At 36.9% G+C, this 23,546-nt stretch overlaps 1 protein-coding gene across 4 annotated transcripts in view; it reads left to right on the top strand.

The window, feature by feature from the left end:
* Nucleotides 1-22,906, top strand: part of SNX13 (sorting nexin 13) — a 146,827-nt gene extending 123,921 nt beyond the window's left edge. For all 4 annotated transcript variants that reach the window (XM_028164514.2, XM_007164874.3, XM_057549918.1 and 1 more), the window contains 6 exons: nt 4,096-4,257; nt 5,714-5,785; nt 8,184-8,329; nt 8,585-8,653; nt 10,605-10,717; nt 19,398-22,906. In XM_028164514.2, the coding sequence (XP_028020315.2) occupies nt 4,096-4,257; nt 5,714-5,785; nt 8,184-8,329; nt 8,585-8,653; nt 10,605-10,717; nt 19,398-19,645 (810 nt within the window). In that variant the 3' untranslated portion in view covers nt 19,646-22,906. The remainder of the gene's footprint in view (nt 1-4,095; nt 4,258-5,713; nt 5,786-8,183; nt 8,330-8,584; nt 8,654-10,604; nt 10,718-19,397) is intronic.
* The last annotated feature ends 640 nt before the right edge of the window (nt 22,907-23,546 follow it).

Below are 23,546 nucleotides of genomic sequence, written 5' to 3'. Positions count from 1 at the left end.
TTGGATGGAATGTCCTATAAATATCAATTAAGTACATTTTTTTAATGTATCATTTAAAGCTTGTGTTTTCTTATTTATTTTCATTTTGGATGATCTGTCCATTGTTGAAAGTGGGGTGTAAAAGTCCCCTACTATGATTGTGTTACTGTCGATTTCCCCTTTTATGGCTGTTAGTATTTGCCTTATGTATTGACGTGCTCCTGTGTTGAGTGCATAAATATTTACAATTGTTATATCTTCTTCTTGGATCAATCCCTTGATCATTATGTAGTGTCCTTCTTTGTCTCTTGTAATAGTCTTTATTTTAAAGTCTATTTTGTCTGATATGAGAATTGCTACTCCAGCTTTCCTTTGATTTCCATTTGCATGGAATCTTTTTCCATCCCCTCACTTTCAGTCTGTATGTGTCCCTAGGTCTGAAGTGGGTCTCTTGTAGACAGCATATATATGGGTCTTGTTTTTGTATCCATTCAGCCAGTCTATGTGTTTTGGTTGGACCATTTAATCCATTTACATTTAAGGTAATTATCGATACGTATGTTCCTATTCCCATTTTCTTAAATATTTTATGTTTGTTATTGTAGGTGTTTTCCTTCTCTTGTGTTTCTTGCCTAGAGAAGTTCCTTTAGCATTTGTTGTAAAGCTGGTTTGGTGGTGCTGAATTCTCTTAGCTTTTGCTTGTCTGTAAAGATTTTAATTTCTCCATCAAATCTGAATGAGATCCTTGCTGGGTAGAGTAATCTCGGTTGTAGGTTTTTCTCCTTCATCACTTTAAATATGTCCTGCCACTCCCTTCTGGCTTGCAGAGTTTCTGCTGAAAGATCAGCTGTTAACCTTATGGGGATTCCCTTGTGTGTTATTTGTTGTTTTTCCCTTGCTGCTTTTAATATTTTTTCTTTGTCTTTAATTTTTGCCAGTTTGATTAATATGTGTCTTGGTGTGTTTCTCCTTGGATTTATCCTGCGTTGGACTCTCTGTGCTTCCTGGTCTGGATTAACTATTTCCTTTCCCATATTAGGGAAGTTTTCAACTATAATCTCTTCAAATATTTTCTCAGTCCCTTTCTTTTTCTCTTCTTGTTCTTGGACCCCTATAATTCGAATGTTGGTGCGTTTAATGTCCCAGAGGTGTCTGAGACTGTCCTCAGTTCTTTTCATTCTTTGTTCTTTATTCTGCTCTGCGGTAGTTATTTCTACTATTTTATCTTCCAGGTCACTTATGCGTTCTTCTGCCTCAGTTATTCTGCTATTGATCCCTTCTAGAGAATTTTTAATTTCATTTATTGTGTTGTTCATCATTGTTTGTTTGCTCTTTAGTTCTTCTAGGTCCTTGTTAAACGTTTCTTGTATTTCCTCTTTTCTATTTCCTAGATTTTGGATCATCTTTACTATCATTATTCTGAATTCTTTTTCAGGTAGACTGCCTATTTCCTCTTCATTTGTTAAGTCTGGTGGGTTTTTGCCTTGCTCCTTCATCTGCTGTGTGTTTTTCTGTCTTCTCATTTTGCTTAACTTACTGTCTTTGGGGTTTCCTTTTCGCAGGCTGCAGGTTCGTAGTTCCTGTTGTTTTTGGTGTCTGTCCCCAGTGGCTAAGGTTGTTTCAGTGGGTTGTTCAGGCTTCCTGGTGGTGGGGACTAGTGCCTCTGTTCTGGTGGATGACGCTGGATCTTGTCTTTGTGCTGGGCAGGTCCACATCTGGTGGTGTGTTTTGGGGTGTCTGTGGCCTTATTATGATTTTAGGCAGCCTCTCTGCTAATGGATGGGGTTGTGTTCCTGTCTTGCTAGTTGTTTGGCATAGGGTGTCCAGCACTGTAGCTTGCTGGTCATTGAGTGAAGCTGGGTCTTGGTGTTAAGATGGAGATCTCTGGGAGACTTTTGCCATTTGATATTACGTGGAGCTGGGAGGTCTCTTGCGGACCAGTGTCCTGAAGTTGGCTCTTCCACCTCAGAGGCCCATCCCTGACACCTGGCTGGAGCACCAAGAGCCTTTCATCCACACAGCTGAGAATAAAAGGGAGAAAAAATAGAAAGAAAGAAAGAAGATAAAATAAAATAAAGTTATTTAAATAAAAAATAATTATTAAGAAAAAAAATTTTTAGAGTTAAAAAACAAAACAAAAAATGGATGGGGAGAATCCTAGGATAAATGGTTAAAGGAAAGCTATACAGAGAAAATCATACACAGAAGCATACACGTACACACTCACAAAAAGAGAAAAAGGGGAAAAAATATATATATATATCTTTGCTCCCAAAGTCCACCTCGTCAATTTGGGATGATTTGTTGTCTCTTCAGGTATTCCTCAGATGCAGGGTACATCACGCTGCTCCTGAGGCTGCTGGGAGAGATTTCCCTTTCTCTTCTTTGTTCGCACAGCTCCCAGGGTTCAGCTTTGGATTTGGACCCGCCTCTGCGTGTAGGTCGCCTGAGGGCGTCTGTTCTTCACTCAGACAGGATGGGTTAAAGGAGCGGCTGATTAGGGTACTCTGGCTCACTCAGGCCCGGGGCGAGGGAGGGGTACAGAATGCGGGGCGAGTCTGCAGCGGCAGAGGCCGGGATGACATTGCACCAGCCTGAGGTGCACAGTGTGTTCTCCCGGGGAAGTTGTCCCTGGATCACAGGAGCCTGGCAGTGGCGGGCTGCACAGGATCCCGGGAGGGGAGGTGTGGATAGTGACCTGTGCTTGCACACAGGCTTCTTGGTGGCTGCAGCCGCAGCTTTAGCGTCTCATGCCCGTCTTTGGGGTCCGTGCTGATAGCCGTGGCTCGCGCCCATCTCTGGTGCTCCTTTAAGTGGCTTTCTTAATCCCCTCTCCTCACGCACCAGGAAACAAAGAGGCAAGAAAAAGTCTCTTGCCTCTTCGGCAGGTCCAGACCTTTTCCCGGACTCCCTCCCGGCTAGCTGTGGTGCACTAACCCCTTCAGGCTGTGTTCCCGCAGACAACCCCAGTCCTCTCCCTGCAATCCGACCGAAGCCCGAGCCTCAGCTCCCAGCCCCCGCCCGCCCCGGCAGGTGAGCAGACGAGCCTCTCGGGCTGGTGAGTGCTGGTCGGCACCGATCCTCTGTGCGGGAATCTCTTCGCTTTGCCCTCCGCACCCCTGTGGCTGCGCTCTCCTCCGTGTCTCCGAAGCTTCCCCCCTCTGCCACCCGCCGTCTCCGCCCACGAAGGGGCTTCCTAGTGTGTGGAAACCTTTCCTCCTTCACAGCTCCCTCCCACTGGTGCGGGTCCCATACCTATTCTTTTGTCTCTGTCTTTTCTTTTTTCTTTTGTGCTACCCAGGTACGTGGGGAGTTTCTTGCCTTTTGGGACGTCTGAGGTCTTCTGCCAGCGTTCAGTAGGTGTTCTGTAGGAGCTGTTCCACATGTAGATGCATTTCTGATGTATTTGTGGAGAGGAAGGTGGTCTCCACATCTTACTCTTCCGCCATCTTGAAGCTCCTCTCAGAATGTCAATTTTAAAGCTTCCTATCCCTCTGAGATCATTTCTTTTTATATCTCTTATCATATTTTCTTTATCGTTTTTCTATTCTCCCTTAATAAAGTATGGCTTACATGTCTGATTTGCAGCTTCTTTTCTTCTTCCTAATAGTTTACAGATTCCTTCCATATATTCTAATTGAGCATGTAACATATCCTTAAAATTATTTTTTTAAAAAATAAATCTTACTTGTTAGTTATTTGAGCTGTTTATTTTATCTGCTTGTTTGCTTTTTAATATCACCTCAGGATATCTATGTCATGTTGCCTTGAATTTGTGGCGGAAGTATGTAGTAGCTGTTTATACTTGCATCAATTTCTATTTTGGAAAAATTCTCATGTTTTCAGAGTTTTTCTTAATAAGAAGGCAACCCAAGGTGTATATTCATTTTCTACCAATAACCATATCACTCAAAAATTTTATTCATATATTTGTGTCTGAAAATACATTTTAAAGACACACTGAAGACAACAGTTTATCCTTTTAAAATGCAATGAGATATTATAGACTGGAAAATTATTACATCTTTCATGTGTTGCACTCTGTATTTTCCCATGCTCAGTTGAATAACTAATCTGATACAGTGAAGTCATGATATAATATCTTTTCCCCTTTAGATGGACACTTTTGTAAATCCGCTTCGAAATTCTATGAGGAATGTTTCAAATGCAGTTAAATCCCTTCCTGATAGCTTGGCAGAGGGAATGACTAAAATGTCAGACAACATGGGCAAAATGTCAGAAAGATTAGGTCAAGACATAAGGCAATCATTTTTCAAGGTAAGATGTTTTCAGTAATGCCTAAAGGAAACTATTTTCAGGTCAACTAAGATTTACTGAGCTCCTGCTTAGATTTACCTTATTTTCCTTTATAAGTCCAAAGCCCTATAAACACATGGTCTCATAAAGAATTAAAAAACTAAAGAGAATGAATTCTTATCAAAAATGGATACTGTAAAATCCATTCACTCCTCAGTCTCTGCTACAGTAGAATTTTAAAATCCATGTAAAGCACATATTTAAAATTAGTGTAGTTAACATTCTTTGTACTGTTTTATTCTATTTAGCCATGTTTATTCTATAATGTCATTAAATTTTATAACAAAACAGGTATGTGCTGTTGTGTAAATTAGTTTTACTAGTATTCATCAGCAAACATAGTCTAATTTCTCCCGAGTCACACGATCAAGATTCACGAGATCAAAGAGAGGAGAAGTCTTTCAACATCATCAATCTCTGCAGCCATATCTTACCTGTGTATATACCTGTGAGAGGCATAGAAGAGTTTCCTGGGAAGCTTTTTCATTACGCTAGCAGAATAGGTAGTTGACCAAGTAGTTTTTGCTTCCTAATTTACATTTTTTAAATAATTTTGACCTAGTTGTTTAAGGTTATAATCAAGACTATTAAATCGTGTAACTATTAGAATGTTTCAATGAAGAGGACATATATATAAACACTGACAGAATTTCTTTATTCTAAGAGGCAACTCCTAAAATATAGTGTGTGTAAATCGTACTTTTCTATTGATTCTCATACATTTTCTGATGTTTCATCTGAATTTCTAATCATGGGCAAGTACACTAACACTGAAGTGAGGGTTGTCTTGTGCTGCTTCTGCTGATAGCTACCCATACGACTTCGTACAAAAGTCACTGAACTTTTCCAGGCTTCTTTTTCCTCACCAGTAATGTGAAGGGGTTATAATAGGTGATTTGATGGTCCTTCCTGTGCTGAGAAATGGTTATCAACTAGCACTGGTCTTTCTGTCCTTTTCCCCCATAACTTACATTATATAACAGTCAGTTAATTAGTTCCTTTAGGCCTATTAGCATACTGTCAGGCTCTTTATGGTAAAAGAAAAAAGATTGGAGTTCTATTCCCCGGCTGTGCTACTAATTTTTGGTCTTTAAATCATTTAATCTTACTTAGCTTTAAATTCTAAAAAGTATGGGAGTTTGAGTAATATCTCCATCCAACTCAAAATGAATCCTTTTTTAAAGGAAAGAAAATCTGTTGGTAATGAAATAATTACCCTTTTATATTGGGTTTCTAACTGTAGATCATTAATACTTTGTTAATGCTATATAAATTTTGTTTATATATTGTCCCCAAAATCAAATCAAATGCTATTCATTATATTTGATACTCATTTTGGTTTATTGTATTGTGTTCTTTCATTTTCTGCTTTAGTGTGTTTACTTTGTTTTTTGTTTTTTGTTTTTTTAAATATTAGGTTCCTCCTTTAATTCCGAAGACTGATTCAGATCCTGAACATTGTCGAGTTTCAGCTCAACTTGATGATACTGTGAGTGAATTTTATTTTGGTAGCATTCAGTTGAAATTCATATCATGCTTGACAGATCTTTTTAACTTTTTAATAAAGTATAATATGTATATCTGTCATTAATGTACATATATTGTAAACATTGTTTGATGAATTCTTACAAACTGAACATATCCATGTAATCAACACTATAAACAAGAAACAGAACATTGCCAGTACCCCAGAAAGCCCCTAATGCTCTCTTCCTGTCACTATCCTCTCCCCTGCCAAAGATAATCACTATCCTGACTTCTACCCTGCATTTATACTTTATATAAATGAAACTATGAGGTATGTACTCCTTTAAGTCTGACATTTTTTGCTCAACATTGTGATAATCTTCCATGTTTGTTTCATGTGATTGTGGTTTCTTCATTTTTGTGGCCTTATAGTACAATTTTGTAATTATAGTACAATTACATTTTGTAAATATAGTACAATTTATTTGCTGTATTACGAACTGTACTCCTATGAACATTATGGTACTTGTCTTTTGATTAAATAAATAAGTACATATTTCTTTCTGTACCCAGGAATGGAATTGCTTGGTCAGAGGTTATGCAAAAATTCAATTTTAATAGATACTGTCAAATAGTTTTCTGAAGTGTGTGTGCCGCTTCCACTGCCATCAGCAATGCATGAGAATTTCAGTGGTTCACAGCCTGCCAAAACTCAATATGTTATGCCTTTTTAATTTTAGCCATTCTCTTTGTTGTATCTCATGTGGATTTCCATTTCTCTGATGGCTGTTAAAATGTTGAACGTCTTTTCATAAGTTTATTGGCCATTTGGGTGTCCTGTCTTACATGTCTAGCTCTTTCCCCCATTTTTTTTCTGTTGGCTTGGCTGTCTTTGTCTTTGATTAGTAAGAGTGCATTGTATAATCTGAATATTGTTTCTTTGTCAGATATAAGTATTTGTGTATTGTGAATATCTTCTACTTTGTGTGCTTTTATGCTCTGTGTATAATCTGTGCCTACTGCAAGGTCACAAAGATGTTCTCCTATGATTTTCTTTAAAACTTGTTTTTGTTTACCGTGCCAAAACTTAGATTTGCCATTCATCTAGGATCGATTGTTGTGTGTGGAATGAGGTAGGGGTCCAATTGACCTAAGCACCATTTACTGAGAAGGCCCTCTTTTCCTAGTGTATGTTTCTCCCTTGTCACAAATCTTTTTATTTTATATATTTGGGTCTGGACTTTATATTCTATTCTATTAGGCAGAGTTATTTTAAAGTTATAATTATCTCTCTTCAGTTTCTCATTGAATTTCTTTATAATAAACTGACTTAAAGATAATATTTTTTTTTCAAGAATATTTTAGAATGTTTATTATGCATTGTACTGTTGTAATATCCATAACATTATACCTTTTGTTAAGGGTTTTTACAATTTAACTGTTTATTAGAATTGTCATGTGGCATCAGACTCATGACTATACTTGATCAGAGAATAGAGCCGTAGTGATTTTTGCCTCCAAAGTGGTTAAGCTATTGAAAAATATGTGAAAGAGAAGGTACGCTAAGAAAATGTTTACAACACAGTGAAAAATGTATGACTCATGCTGTTTTCTCATGAAAAAATTTAAGTATTTAAATTATAACATTGATGAGGAAATAATTGGAAAGACTGGCTTAGTGATGAAAGAATTACAAAATTACTGGCAATTATGGAGTTTTGTTGCAGTTCTAAACCTGCACCTATTTTTTGTTTTATATATATTGATATATTTGGGCATCAAAGCATTCTAGTTGTCTTTCTTTACTTTTTATATCATTAATTGAATATTCCCATGATGAAAGTGTACAAATTTTTACTTCTTAAAAATAAAAGGAAAATTCTAGTAATCTAGTTGCCTTTTGTAATGTTAGCTGGATTTTATTTCAGCTTCTTTTTCATGAAAATACCTATATACATACAACCCAGTAACCGAGCAAAACAGATTGCTCTGTGTAGATTGTATTTTGTTCTATCAAATAAAGAGAAATGCTGAGAATATTTTGTTCATTTGAAAAAGATGCCCCAGAGAATAGGCAAAGGGGCTAACCTTTGCCTTATAAACTAATACAGACTCTACTGCAAGATCCCAAATCATCTTTTCCTAAGACCATCATGAATCCAGTTTGAGAAGTTTTTTTCACTACAGCCTTGGAATTTACTCATCATTGTAGAGTTGTAAAATTCTGTATTCTGTCAAAATGGCTGTTAAAAATATTTTTTCTAAATTATAATGAAATGTTGGTTACAAAGGCTATAGTATAACTTGTTCTCCAACCTGTAAATAGTAACAGTCATTTGGTAAAAGCAGGAAAATCAGCCATTCATAGTAGATAGGTAACTCAAATAAACGTATCCTTATTTCTTCCCATATTTTGTCAGGTGGATGACAATATTCCACTTAGGGTAATGCTGCTTCTCATGGATGAAGTATTCGACTTAAAAGAGAGAAATCAGTGGTTGCGAAGGAATATCAAAAACCTACTTCAGCAGCTTATTAGAGCCACATATGGTGATACTATTAATAGGTACCACTTTTTTTTCTTAAACTACTTAGAGGTGATCTTACTTAGCTTTTGAAGTTTTACTTCTGGAAGTAGATTGCTCAACCTTTTGTAGGGGAATTTCCTTCTCTGGGTCTTTGAAGATCATTAAAGCAGACTATTGCTCTCAGAGATAATCTTCATACAAATTAAGTTGCTTACTCCATGGAAGTAATGTTTCTTTATTTTATTCACCTTCTAAAATTTTGACCTTACTCATTTGAATTTCTTTGCTTTCAGAAAAATAGTTGACCATGTTGACTGGATGACCTCACCTGAGCAAGTAGCCGACTTAGTGAAACGTTTCAGGTATGTCTTAAGACACAGTCACTTCTTTCAGATAGTACAGAGTTGAGCATTGTTATCACTAACTTTCATTGCATTCCTTCTCTTCCTGGCCTTACAGTTGGTTTTAGTCATCACTGATGAGCAAAAAGACTTGCAAGAATTATAAACATTTGTCCCATGGACCTATTCATCTTTGTTTTTTTAAAACCAGAATAGAAAAAAGTGTAAATGAAAAATCTTTAAGATGTTAGGCTACATTTTATCATAGTAATGTGGCTTTAAAATAATGGAAATATTAATGTAGACATGGCATGGTCATATAATCAGGTTACCTAGTTTCCAGGATTAATTTTTCTCAGTTGTATTTGCTAACCTTGATTTGATTGATTGATTGATTGATTGATTGGCTGGCTGGCTACCTGGGGTCTTCATTGCTGCATGCTGGCTTTCTCTAGTTGCTGCGAGCGGGGACTACTCTTAGTTGTGGTGTGTGGGCTTCTCATTGCAGTGGCTTCTCTTGTTATGGAGCATGGCCTCTAGGTGGGCGGGCTTCAGTAGTTGCAGCACGTGGGCTCAGTAGTTGTGGCATGTGGGCTCAGTAGTTGCAGCACGTGGGCTCAGTAGTTGCGGCACATGGGCTTAGTTGCTCCGTGGCATGTGGGATCTTCCCAGACCAGGGATCGAACCCATATCCCCTGCATTGGCAGGCGGATTCTTAACCACTGCACCACCAGGGGAGTCCCCACTAACCTTGATTTTAAATGAAGAATTTTAGAAATATGTATGTCCACGGTCTAAATTTTTATTAACTATTTGAACCTCTGAAAAGGTTCAAATTAAGAGTAATGATACTCCAATTCATATGTTCATTCTGCAAAAATATTCTGAGCCCCTTCTCTGTGTCTAGCCCTCTTACCAGGGACTGAGGGGTAAGGTTCAGTCCCTTCAAAGAAAGCATGCCATGGCAGAGAAATAAACGTCTTTTCTAAAAGTGAGAGATAAGCAAGGCATAAACATTCATGGCATCACGTACTTTGAAGTAACAGAAAGAAGGGAACTGTCAGTATCGAACACTGTTTACTTGGCACTGTCCAACTACTTTACGTACACTTTCTGATTTTATCCTATTTTACGAGATAGGGATTTTTGTCTCCGTTTTGTTACAAGGAAATTGAGGATTTGAGAAGTTAAGCAGCTTGCCCAAAGCCTCATGTGCTGGACAGTGGGGAAACAGGTCTCTCTAATCTGAAGCTAAGTTTCTCCTCACTATACCGTACTGTTTCTAAAAGCTGTACCACCTGCCTGGCACCTTCATTCTGTTTCAGGGTGGGTAAATATTGTTCTTCTGGAGCACTGATTCTCAACCTTGTCTGCACACTGGAATCACTTGGAGAGCTTTAAAAAGTACTAATGCTTAGGTCCCATCTGCAAACAGTCTGATTTAATTAATCTGGTGGAGGTCCTGGTCCTTAAGCTCTTTTAAAGCTCCCAGGTGTTTTCTAATGTGCAGTAAGAGTTAAGAAGGACTACTCTGGGCAGTCTCTCTCTCTCAGACCAAATTCCCAGATGGAAGCTTAGTTACTGTGCTCAATTCCTTCCTTTGGCCTGAGAACTAGGGAACAGGAATCAAGCACACTTGAAAGTAAAGGAGAATGGATTAAATATGTGAAAGAAACATGGTAATCAATACAGCTCTAAGGTGTGGGTGCAGAATTTGTTTTATATTGGCTTAGTTTTAAGTTATTCCAGGGCATACTTCTGTTATTTTTTTCTTGTATATATCCTTTTACACCTAAAATTGAACCCTGTACGTAGTTACTGTTTGTTGAATATCACACCTATATAAAATTTCAGAAGTGTTTCCTTTTTCTGTTTACATTTGTGTTTTCTGTAGAAAATTGGAATAATTTTACCAACTTGTATCATTAGAAAATGAAAATGTTTATAAAATTTATTTAATCTTCTTAAATAGAGATGCCTTTTGGCCAAATGGCATTTTAGCAGAGACTGTTCCATGCAGAGATAAAGCTATTCGAATGAGAACAAGAGTTGCAGGAAAAACTAAATTACTTTCAATTATGCCAGGTAAGTGAACATTTTTAGTATAAATCTTATTAATTTGTACTTCTTCTGAATTTAAGGCATTGAGCATGCTAAGTATAGCTGCCTTTTGACTATAATAACTATCATTTGATGGCTTATCATACACTAGGCACTGTGCTAGGCATTTCTCATATATCTTTAACTAATCCTCATAACATTATGAAGCCTAGGTACTGTTAACATCACAGCTTTATATGTGAGGAAACAGAAGCTCAAAGGGGTTAGGTGAGTCACCCAAGGTTTATAGCTAGTAAGTGAGTGTTGGGACTCTGACTCAGCTCTGAGTTCCTTGAAAGCCACTGCTTTCAACCACTTGAAGAAAAAGTGTTGCTTTTAACCACTTCACTTTGCTGCCTTGAAACATTCTGAGAATGAAGTTGATGATAAATTCTGTGACAGATGAAAGGGCTGATAAAAGTATATGAAGTATGAGGTTTTCAGGAAGAATATCTGTTCTACTTAAGAGAACAAACACATTTTTTCAAAGAATCCCTTTGAAACAACTGATTGGCCCAGTCTTAATCTTTACTAAAACATGATCCTAAAGAAAGTGTACATAGTGGCATTCTGTTGGTCTGATTTGAGTTACTTTAGAACACTGCTGTCTAACTAATTTAGATTCACTTCGTCTGTTTTGTCTTCTCTCAATAAGAGCAGTTTTGTGTAGTTGGGTGGTTGTTTGATCTCTTCTTTGGTTATAAATATCTTTGAAAATACCTAGATATCTCTTCTCCACATTTTAATTGTGGATGTAGAGAATAGAAAAATATTTAAGTTCTCAATATCTATTTCTTTTCATATAATTTTATTTTTAATTTAAACTATATTTTCACCATAGATTTTAATCAGCTTTCTCTTCTGACAGTTAAGTTGGAAATTTGCCACATAGCTATTTATTCTGCCCTATAGACTATACTGTTGCATTTGGAGATAAAAAGCAAGTTACAGAAATAACATTTTAGAAAAATGAAAAGAAACAATAACCTAGGATATTAATATACTGTTAGAATAAACCAGATGGTGCTATAGACTGACTCAGTTATGTGGCTGGAAGAAATCTTAATGCATTTATACAGTAAATATTTATTGAGAGCCTTTCATGAGCCAGACACTATTCTTTACACTTATCATTGCCTTCTTGGAGTTTACATTCTACTAAGGAGACACAGAAAACAGATGAAAGAAATAGATAAAGCACAGTATGTTGGATAGTGGTAAGTGCTGAGGAGACAGATAGTGCAGGAAAAGGGAGGTGTCAGATGAGTTGCAGTTGCAGACAGGGTAGCCATTGGGGGCCTCCCTGAGATGATGACACTTACATGAAGACTTGACGGAAGTGAGGATAGATGTAAAAGTATATATTTTTATATATACATAATCCCTCACCTGTTTTTTAGTAAACTTAAAAACTATTTGCTTTACATTATATTGTACCCTAGTTAGAAATATACATTTTGGAAGTTGCATGTTTCTTTCGAAAGCAATAAAGTATTGCTTTTGAGGCCCCTGCTATAGTGGCCCTGGCTATGAATAATTAAGAAGAATAATAGGAGATTGGTTCAAGATGGCGGAGTAGAAGGACGTGCTCTCACTCCCTCTTGCGAGAGCACCGGAATCACAGCTAACTGCTGAATAGTCATCGACAGGAAGACACTGGAACTCACCAAAAAAGATACCCCACATCCACAGACAAAGGAGAAGCCACAATGAGACAGTAGGAGGGGCGCAATCACAATAAAATCAAATCCCATAACTGCTGGGTGAGTGACTCACAAACTGGAGGACACTTATACCATGGAAGTCCACCCACTGGAGTGAAGGTTCTGAGCCCCCCATCAGGCTTCCCAACCTAGGGGTCTGGCAACAGGAGGAGGAATTCCTAGATAATCAGACTTTGAAGGCTGGCAGGATTTGATTACAGGACCTCGACGGGACTGGGGGAAACAGAGACTCCACACACAAAGTAGTGTGTGCATCGGGACCCAGGGGAAGGAGCAGTGACCCCATAGGAGACTGAACCAGACCTACCTGCTGGCGTTGGAGGGTCTCCTGCAGAGGCAGGGGGTGGCTGTGGCTCACCGTGAGGACAAGGACACTGGCAGCAGAAGTTCTGGGAAGTGCTCCTTGGCATGAGCCCTCCCAGAGTCCACCATTAGCCCCACCAAAGAGCCCGGGTAGGCTGCAGTGTAGGGTTGCCTTAGGCCAAACAACCAACAGGGAGGGAACCCAGCCCCACCCATCAGCAGACAAGCAGATTAAAGTTTTACTGAGCTCTGCCCACCAGAGCAAAAGCCAGCTCTTTTGCTCTGGTAGGCAAGTCCCTCCCATCAGGAAACTTGTTCAGGCCTCTTAGATAGCCTCATCCACCAGAGGACAGACAGCAGAAGCAAGAAGAACTACAGTCCTGCAGCCTGTGGAACAAAAACCACATTCACAGAAAGACAGACAAGATGAAAAGGACTATGTACCAGATGAAGGAGCAAGATAAAACCCCAGGAAAAATAACTAAATGAAGTGGAGATAGGCAACCTTCCAGAAAAAGAATTCACAATAATGGTAGTGAAGATGATCCAGGACCTCGGAAAAAGAATGGAGGCAACGATCGAGAAGATGCAAGAAATGTTTAACAAAGACCTGGAAGAATTAAAGAACAAACAAACAGAGATGAACAATACAATAACTGAAATGAAAACTACACTAGAAGGAATCAATAGCAGAATAACTGAGGCAGAAGAACGGATAAGTGACCTGGAAGACAGAATGATGGAATTCACTGCTGCGGAACAGAGTAAAGAAAAAAGAATGAAAAGAAATGAAGACAGCCTAAGAGACATCTGGGACAACATTAAATGCAACAACATTCACATTGCAGGGGTCCCAGAAGGAGAAGAGAGAGAGAGAAAGGACCAGAGAAAATATTTGAAGAGATTATAGTCAAAAACTTCCCTAACATGGGAAAGGAAATAGCCACCTAAGTCCAGGAAGCTCAGAGAGCAAAAATTAAAGACAAAGAAAAATTATTGAATGCAGCAAGGGAAAAACGACAAATGACATACAAGGCAACTCCCATAAGGTTAACAGCTGATTTCTCAGCAGAAACTCTACAAGCCAGAAGGGAGTGGCATGACATATTTAAAGTGATGAAATGGAAGAACGCACAACCAAGATTACTCTACCCAGCAAGGATCTCATTCAGATTCAATGGAGAAATCAAAAGCTTTACAGACAAGCAAAAGCTAAGAGAATTCAGCACCACCATACCAGCTCTACAACAAATGCTAAAGGAACTTCTCTGGGTGGGCAACACAAGTGAAGAAAAGAACTTATAGAAACAAACCCAAAACAATTAAGAAAATGGTAATAGGAACATACATATCGTAACTACCTTAAATGTGTATGGATTAAATGCTCCAACCAAAAGACACAGGCTCGCTGAATGGATACAAAAACAAGACCCATATATATGCTGTCTACAAGAGACCCACTTCAGACCTAGGGACACATCCAGACTGAAAGTGAGGGGATAGAAAAAGATATTCCATGCAAATGGAAATCAAAAGAAAGCTGGAGTAGCAATACTCATATCAGATAAAATGACTTTAAAATAAAGAATGTTACAAGAGACAAGGAAGGACACTACGTAATGATCGAGGGATCAATCCAAGAAGAAGTATAACAATTATAAATATATATGCACCCAACATAGGAGCACCTCAATACATAAGGCAACTGCTAACAGCTATAAAAGAGGAAATCGACATTAACACAATAATAGTGGGGGACTTTAACACCTCACTTACACCAATGGACAGATCATCCAAACAGAAAATTAATAAGGAAACACAAGGTTTAAATGACACAATAGACCAGATAGATTTAATTGATATTTATAGGGCATGCCATCCAAAAACAGCAGATTACACTTTCTTCTCAAGTGCGCACGGATCATTCTACAGGATTGATCATATCTTGGGGTCACAAATCAAGCCTCAGTAAATTTAAGAAAATTGAAATCATATCAAGCATCTTTTCTGATCACAGCGCTATGAGATTAGATATCAATTACAGGGAAATAAATATAAAAAACACAAACATGGAGGCTAAACAATATGTTACTAAATAACCAAGAGGTCACAGAGGAAATCAAAAAATACCTAGAGACAAATGATGACGAAAACACTACTCCAAAACCTATGGGATGCAGCAAAAGGAGTTCTAAGAGGGAAGTCTATAGCAATACAGTCCTACCTCAAGAAACAACAAACATCTCAAACAATCTAACCTTACACCTAAAAGAACTAGAGAAAGAAGAACAAACAAAACCCAAAGTTAGTAGAAGGAAAGAAATCATAAAGATCAGAGCAGAAATAAATGAAATATAAACAAAGGAAACAATAGCAAAGATGAATAAAACTAAAAGCTGGTTCTTTTAGAAGATAACGAAAATTGATAAACCATTAGCCAGACTCATCAAGAAAAAGAGGGAGAAGACTCAAATCATGAAAATTAGAAATGAAAAAGGAGAAGTTACCACAGACACCACAGAAATACAAAGCATCCTAAGAGACTACTACAAGCAACTCTATGCCAATAAAATGGACAACCTGGAAGAAATGGACAAATTCTTAGAAAGGTATAACCTTCCAAGACTGAACCAGGAAGAAATAGAAAATATGAACAGACCAATCACAAGTAATGAAATTGAAATTGTGATTAAAAATCTTCCAACTAACAAAAGTCCAGGACCAGATGGCTTCACAGGTGAATTCTATCAGACATTTAGAGAACAGCTAACACCCATCCTTCTCAAACTCTTCCAAAGAATTGCAGAGGAAGGAACACTCCCAAACTCATTTTACAAGGCCACCATCACCCTGATACCAAAACCAGACAAAGATAATACAAAAAATGAAAATTACAGACCAATATCACTGATGAATAAAGATGCAGAAATCCTCAACAAAATGCTAGCAAGAAGAATCCAACAGCACGTTAAAAGGGTCATACACGGGCTTCCCTGGTGGCACAGTGGTTGAGAGTCTGCCTGCCAATGCAGGGGACGCGGGTTCGAGCCCTGGTCTGGGAAGATCCCACATGCCGTGGAGCAGCTCGGCCCATGAGCCACAATTACTGAGCCTGCGCGTCTGGAGCCTGTGCTCAGCAACAAGAGGCCGCGATAGTGAGAGGCCCGCGCACCGCGATGAAGAGTGGCCCCCGCTTACCACAACTAGAGAAAGCCCTCGCACAGAAACGAAGACCCAACACAGCCATACATACATACATACATACATAAAAAGAATGTAAGCAGACAAGAATAGCATTAAAAAAAAAAAATTAAAAAAAAAATTTGTAGAAGAATATTAAAAAAAAAAAAAAAAGGGTCATACACCATGATCAAGTGGGATTTATCCCAGGGATGCAGGGATTCTTCAATATACGCAAATCAATCAATGTGTTACACCATATTAACAAATTGAAGGAGAAAAACCATATATGATCATCTCAGTAGATGCAGAAAAAGCTTTTGACAAAATTCAACACCCACTTATGATAAAAACTCTCCAGAAAGTAGGCATAGAGGGAGCCTACCTCAACATAATAAAGGCAATATACGACAAACTCACAGCAAACATCATTCTCAATGGTGAAAAACTGAAAGCATTTCCTCTAAGATCAGGAACAAGACAAGGATGTCCACTCTCACCACTCTTATTCAACATAGTTTTGGCAGTCCTAGCCACAGCAATTAGAGAAGAAAAAGAAATAAAAGGAATCCAAATCGGAAAAGAAGTAAAGCTGTCACTGTTTGCAGATAACATGATACTATATCTAGAGAATCCTAAAGATGCCACCAGAAAACTACTAGAGCTAATCAATGAATTTGGTAAAGTTGCAGGATACAAAATTAATGTACAGAAATCTCTTGCATTCCTATACACTAATGATGAAAAATCTGAAAGAGAAATTAAGGAAACACTCCCATTTACCATTGCAACAAAAAGAATAAAATACCTAGGAATAAACGTAGCTAAGGAGACAAAAGACCTGTATGCAGAAAACTATAAGACACTGATGAAAGAAACTAAAGACGATACAAACAAATGGAGAGATATACCATGTCATTGGATTGGAAGAATCAATATTGTGAAAATGACTATACTACCCAAAGCAATGTACAGATTCAGTGCAATCCCTATCAAATTACCAGTGGCATTTTTTACAGAACTAGAACAAAAAAATCTTAAAATTTATATGAGGACACAAAAGACCCCGAATAGCCAAAGTGGTCTTGAGGGAAAAAAACGGAGCTGGAGGAATCAGGCTCCCAGACTTCCATCTATACTACAAAGCTACAGTAATCAAGAAAATATGGTACTGGCACAAAGACAGAAATATAGATCAATGGAACAGGATAGAAATCCCAGAGATAAACCCATTCACCTATGGTCAACTAATCTATGACAAAGGAGGCAAAGATATACAATGGAGAAAAGACAGTCTCTTCAATAAGTGGTGCTGGGAAAACTGGACAGCTACATGTAAAAGAATGAAATTAGAACACTCCCTAACACCATACACAAAAATAAACTCAAAATGGATTCGAGACCTAAATGTAAGACCGGACACTATAAAACTCTTAGAGGAAAACATAGGAAGAACACTCTTTGACATAAATCACAGCAGGATCTTTTTTGATCCACCTCCTAGAGTAATGGAAATAAAAACAAAAATAAACAAATGGGACCTAATGAAACTTAAAAGCTTTTACACAGCAAAGGGAAGCATAAACAAGACAAAAAGACAACCCTCAGAATGGGAGAAAATATTTGCAAACGAATCAACGGACAAAGGATTAATCTCCAAAATATGTAAACAGCTCATGCAGCTCAATATTAAAAAAACAATCAACCCAATCCAAAAATGGGCAGAAGACCTAAACAGACATTTCTCCAAAGAAGACATACAGGTGGCCAAGAAGCACATGAAAAGCTGCTCAACATCACTGATTATTAGAGAAATGCAAATCAAAACTACAATGAGGTATCACCTCACACCAGTTAGAATGGGCATCATCAGAAAATCTACAAACAACAAATGCTGGAGAGGGTGTGGAGAAAAGGGAACCCTCTTGCACTGTTGGTGGGAATGTAAGTTGATACAGCCACTATGGAGAACAGTATGGAGGTTCCTTAAAAAACTAAAAATAGAATTACCATATGACCCATCAATCCCACTACTGGGCATATACCCAGAGAAAACCAGAATTCAAAAAGACACATGCACCCCAATGTTTATTGCAGCACTATTTACAATAACCAGGTCATGGAACCAACCTAAATGCCCATTGACAGACGAATGGGTAAAGAAGATGTGGTGCATATATACAATGGAATATTACTCAGCCATAAAAAGGAACGAAATTGGGTCATTTGTAGAGACGTGGCTGGATCTAGAGACTGTCATACAGAGTGAAGTAAGTCAGAAAGAGAAAAGCAAATATCATATATTAACGCATATATGTGGAACCTAGAAAATATGGTACAGATGATCCGGTTTGCAGGGCAGAAATAGAGACACAGATGCAGAGAACAAACGTTATGGACACCAAGGGGGGAAAGGAGCCAGGGGGTGGTGGTGGTGGTGTGATGAATTGGGCGATTGGGATTGACATATATACACTGATGTGTATAAAATGGATGACAAATAAGAACCTGCTGTATAAAAAAATAAAATAAAATTCAAGAATAAAAGAGGAAAAACAAAAAAGAATAATACATGGTGTTCCCATATTTATGTGTCTCTAGTAACTTCCTGTTGCCTATGAGTAAACTCCAAACTTGCTTACCCTGACAGTCACATTACTGTCAGTTTTCCATTTTTTTCACCACTTTCTCTTACAGGAATCGTAAAATTCAATCAAACTTTACTACCTCATTTCTTGAGCCTGTCTTGTTTTCGTTTCCACTTAGTGCTCATTTGTTCATTCCTGTTCTTAAATCCTTCATCTGTTTGCACCTATGAAAATGCTGCCCAGGTAGCAAAATCTACTTCAGTTGTCACTTCCTTGAAGGGAACCTTTCCTTGTTAACTCATGTTGCATTCCCCCCTTGTAAGTGTCTTTATGCTTTTAGTATTTTAATGGCACTGTTTCTGTGTTGCAAGTTTTTTGAAATCATAGATCAGCTTTCACACATTTTCTTATAATATTTCTCACTGTGCATTAAATGTAGTAAGAGTATGTGTATAGTGTTTTAGAGTTTACAGATCACTTTTCACATTACCTCATCAAGTCTTTATAAATTCTTACAGTTATAATGATATTGGTTATTATAAATTCCCATTTTATAGATGAGGATGCAAACTCAGGGTGGGTAAGTTATCATATAGGTATTAAGGGACAAGATTACAACTCTAATTTGGGGTTTCCTACTTTCTCCTGTGCTGTATTTGTCTCACAGTATCTATTGCATAAGTGCATGCATGCTTGCAAACGTATATAAGTTTTAAGTCCGTTATTAAACTTATGTTAAGGTCATTAACTGAATACTTGCTATTTATCAGTTACTCTGCTTTGTACTTTACATACTTAGCATAGTTTAGGCCTTGGATTTCCTTTGAATAATGAATTGTGTTTATTTCCCCTCTCCCCCGCTTCATTTAGATGAACTGAAGCACATTATTGGGGCTGAGACAACACGGAAAGGTATTCTTCGTGTTTTTGAAATGTTTCAGCACAACCAGTTAAATAGGAGGATGGTTTATGTCTTTTTGGAAGGCTTTTTGGAAACGTTATTTCCACAGTATAAATTCCGTGAACTTTTCAACAGACTGCATTCACGGTCAAAGCAGATGCAGAAATATAAACAGAAACTTCAAACTACTCAAGCGCCTTCTTTACAGAAAAGGTGACACTCCAATCTATGAAGCTGGTGTTCGTTTTGTCCAGGACTGATGGTATGGACGGATCTTCTGGGGCTTAACTCATATACTGTTGTGTCTGCACCAGTCTTTTAGTGTCTCAAAATAGATTATTAATACATCCACAAGACTGTGGTTCTTCTCATCCTTGTCTATTATCCAGCCACTACCAAGAGAGATTTCTGTGTCTTAAATGATTTGGTGCATATTTTTGCAACACTGAGAGGATACTGCCCCCATCTGAAGCAAGAATGATGTTGGTCTCTTCCGTTTCAAACTAATCAGCATTCTCCAGCAATGACAAAGTGCCAGAGTGTATATATGAGAGCTGAGGAAAGCACAAAACGAGTTCACAGATAAATTGGCTGATTTGTTTAACAGTGGGAAACTGTGCAATGTACTATTTGGAGGGATTTGTTTTGCATAATGATTTTATAGGTCTTTTTCAGAATTTTGATATAGTGTAGATAGCCAGGTGAGTGATCTTTGGAACATCTGTTTCAGGTCTAGGGAAAGTGACAGAATGCCCTTAAAGTATGAAGTAACATTATATCCAAATTACAGTTTTGTGACATAAAGTAAAAACCTAGTATAAAATAAAACCAGTCAAAACAAAAATTTCATTGGATTTGTTATTCATTGGTAGAAAACAGATTTTAATTGATTCTTATGTGTCTTAAGGGCTCTATTTTGCTCTTACGGTACTCAGTCATAAGCTTTATTTTGGCATTCTGTGTGTAAAAAGAAGCATATGATGGCTCTTATTTAAGTTACGAAATTATTACAGTTTTCTTTAAGAGATTACTGATTATATAATAGGGGCTATAATTTGTTGAAAGAACTGCCAAATACTTCTAAAAATGTGGAAATTTAAAAAACAGTACTCTATTGAAAGTTACTTTATGATGATTTTAAATTGTGTGATCTAGACATACGTTAGGTGATTGCAAAAATAGCAAATCAAAGGATTAAATGAGTTTATTAGTCGTATGTAAACATACAAATTCTTAACTCTATTATAGTGTACATATATGAAAATAAATAATGAAAACAGAACTATAATATTTTTTAAAATAGGCTTTATTTATATTTTGCATAATGTAAAATTCTACTAAATAAAGCAAGTTGGCAAAACCCCTCGGTGTATACATTTAAGTCCCTAAAATAATTTTATACCAACAACAACAAAATACCTTTTCCAGTTTTGGAGCCTCTGCATTTCCTATAGTTTTCTCATTCTCCATTTGTCAATCTTGGAAGTCTTCATATGTTTTGTATGCAGGATTTCTGCATAGTTTTAAACTTCCACAGACTAAGGGTTTGGGTGTGTCAGCGTTTTTTGTTTTAAAAATATTTAACACTAAAACCTTAAAATAGTGAAGCTATTTATCAGACCACTGAGCCAAGATGCTGGTATTAAAAGAACGTCCGGGTGCTTAAGATAAAGGGACAGAGTATTGGTATCCCAGTTGTTTGGGAGCTTTAAGATTGGAACAAGATGTTATTGTCTTGTTCTCACTGAGATCCTACTTACAAAGTGAAGCTGAATAGAATAAAGCCTTCCTTTAAAGCTTTATAATAATAATCATATTTATTAATAATGCTGTTGTGCATACTTATGCATATTTTCAGCCTGTGTTGCATGTCTTCAGAATTATGTAAATGAAATCCCTTTCATTTAAACTTCCAAATGAGAAAAGATCCTTATTGACTCTGGTGGAAGATACAATATTTCTTCTTCTCAATGTGTCTTCCTGCCCTGGTCTCTCCTCATGCCCCAGGCTTTGGAAGAAAAAATATGTGAAACATGTCTGTAGGAAGCATCAGCATGGCCGTAAGTGCAATGATTTTCAGATATACCCCTGCCCATTTCAAGTATATTTTTGACATAAATCTAAGAGTAAGAGCCTAGTGTGTACATGTGAAAAAGCATTTCTAGATAATGTGAGGAACGCTGGCCATCAACCAGGGAAAGAAAGGTCATGCAGGATTGTGAATTTTCATGGAGCCCTGCAAGAGAACTGCAGTCATACCAAAAACTATTTGAGTAAATGGGTTTTTAAAATAATTTTTGTTTAAAAGAGTTTATATTTCAAAAGCAGAAATGTCAAATGGTAGTCTGTGTAAATGGTTATGCATCTTCTCCTTGCACATCTATGTTTTACATCAGAGAGAGCCGTGGTCATGCTAAAATTAGAGATACTTTTTGAATGACTTGGTCGAGCTGTGTGTAAAATATTTAACCCATAAGTCAAGTACAGTGTACTATGTTTAATAAAGTTATTACATTTAATGCATTTACTGCATATATGAATATATACATGAAGAGGCTTTATGTCTTCTGATATTTGATTTTTGAATGTGTTTTTAAGTCAGTGGTGCCTTTAGGCAAGAACCTTCTAAATTACTCATTCTTTGTTTGGGTTTTCTGACTTTTCAGGTAACAAGCTATTTAGAAACCATCACTACTAACTTATAATTAATTCACCTAAAAAATTGATTGTATGATTTATATATAAGGGTTAGATGGGCATTTCCTATGATTAGGGTTTTCTGATAGTTGCTGAAAACAATTGTGCCATTGACTAATGGATGCACTTGGTTAGCCTTAATTTTTTTTATTTTTTTTTTATTTAAAACCTTGAATATTTCAGTTCCTTCATTTTAAGTTTGTGCTTTGGTGTTTGGAAAAAAATCAAACAGTTAAGTGCTACCAGGAAAGTGTACCAATTTTTAAAAAATTAAGAACAATATAAAATTTCACAATCTAAAATTTTAATTTGTGCAATATTTTCATTTAATGCATGTGTATTTGAGCAATTGTAAAATAAATGAATTTTTAATGTTTTGAGATCTAGTTTAAGCTGTCTTCTTAACCCAACAACTTACACTCCGTTGTTGCTGCATCCTTTTATTTAAGGACTTGTTTTAAAAGTCTTTTTGTCACTCCTTGTAAAATTCTTTTGTTATTAGTAAATTTTGCTTATAGGAGCATGGCTCCTGTGTTACAAGGGAAAACTATAAAGAGCACATTTTAGAATTATAAGTGTTAAAAGATAACTTGTGCATATCATTCATTGTACAGTAAGTGTCAACTGTGTGCCTAACTATTCTATCAATACTTCTTTAACAAAGAAGAAACAACAATCAGAATGTCAGTTATTTTTATTGAACTAAAAAGAAGATTAAAAATTTTATTTGGTTTGCGTTATGTTTTGTCCATTAGAAAATACTAATAAAGTATTAACAAACCTTTTTGTTGAATTTTATTTAGTAGTGATGTATTTTTATTACTTGAAAAAATGCTTGCTCAGTTGTCTTTATTATCTGTGTGTATTTTCCTTTCTTTTCATTTTAGAAATCAAGCCATTCAAGTTCCAGGTTGATAGATGAACTATTGGGTGATTACTGACTTACAGCTAACTGAATTTAATTTTTCCTTTTATGGGGCAACTAATTTACTGCCACGTGTTAAAGAAACTTCATACTTCCCTACATGCAAAATTATAATTTTCTCATAGAGAGGAAGATCTATATAAGTAATCCATTAACAATTTTTGTTTGATCTCTTTTAAATTCATAGCCTGCCTGCTATTTTAGAGGTTTCATTTCTAAAGGCAATAGATTCAATACTCAGAAATGTAGCTCTGCCTAGTTGGCGATAGTCTTTGCAGGCTTCTTGGATCTATATCCACAGACTTCTCAGACATCAGGGTAGGATTACTCCTACCCTACCAGTGGCAGGCATAGTGTTTCTCAAAATGCATACTGTAAAATAGTGGTCCCTTTAAGTTGTTACTGAAGGAATAATTTTATACTTTTATGTAACTTAATGTAAATCTACATTATTCGAAACCCTAAAATGTTCCTTCACAATTCAAATGATTGTATC

Source organism: Balaenoptera acutorostrata, chromosome 7, assembly GCF_949987535.1.
Source record: "Balaenoptera acutorostrata chromosome 7, mBalAcu1.1, whole genome shotgun sequence".
NCBI classification, from domain to species: domain Eukaryota; kingdom Metazoa; phylum Chordata; class Mammalia; order Artiodactyla; family Balaenopteridae; genus Balaenoptera; species Balaenoptera acutorostrata.
Note: the sequence above shows the minus strand (reverse complement) of the source record. Positions and strands in the feature narration are given on the sequence as shown.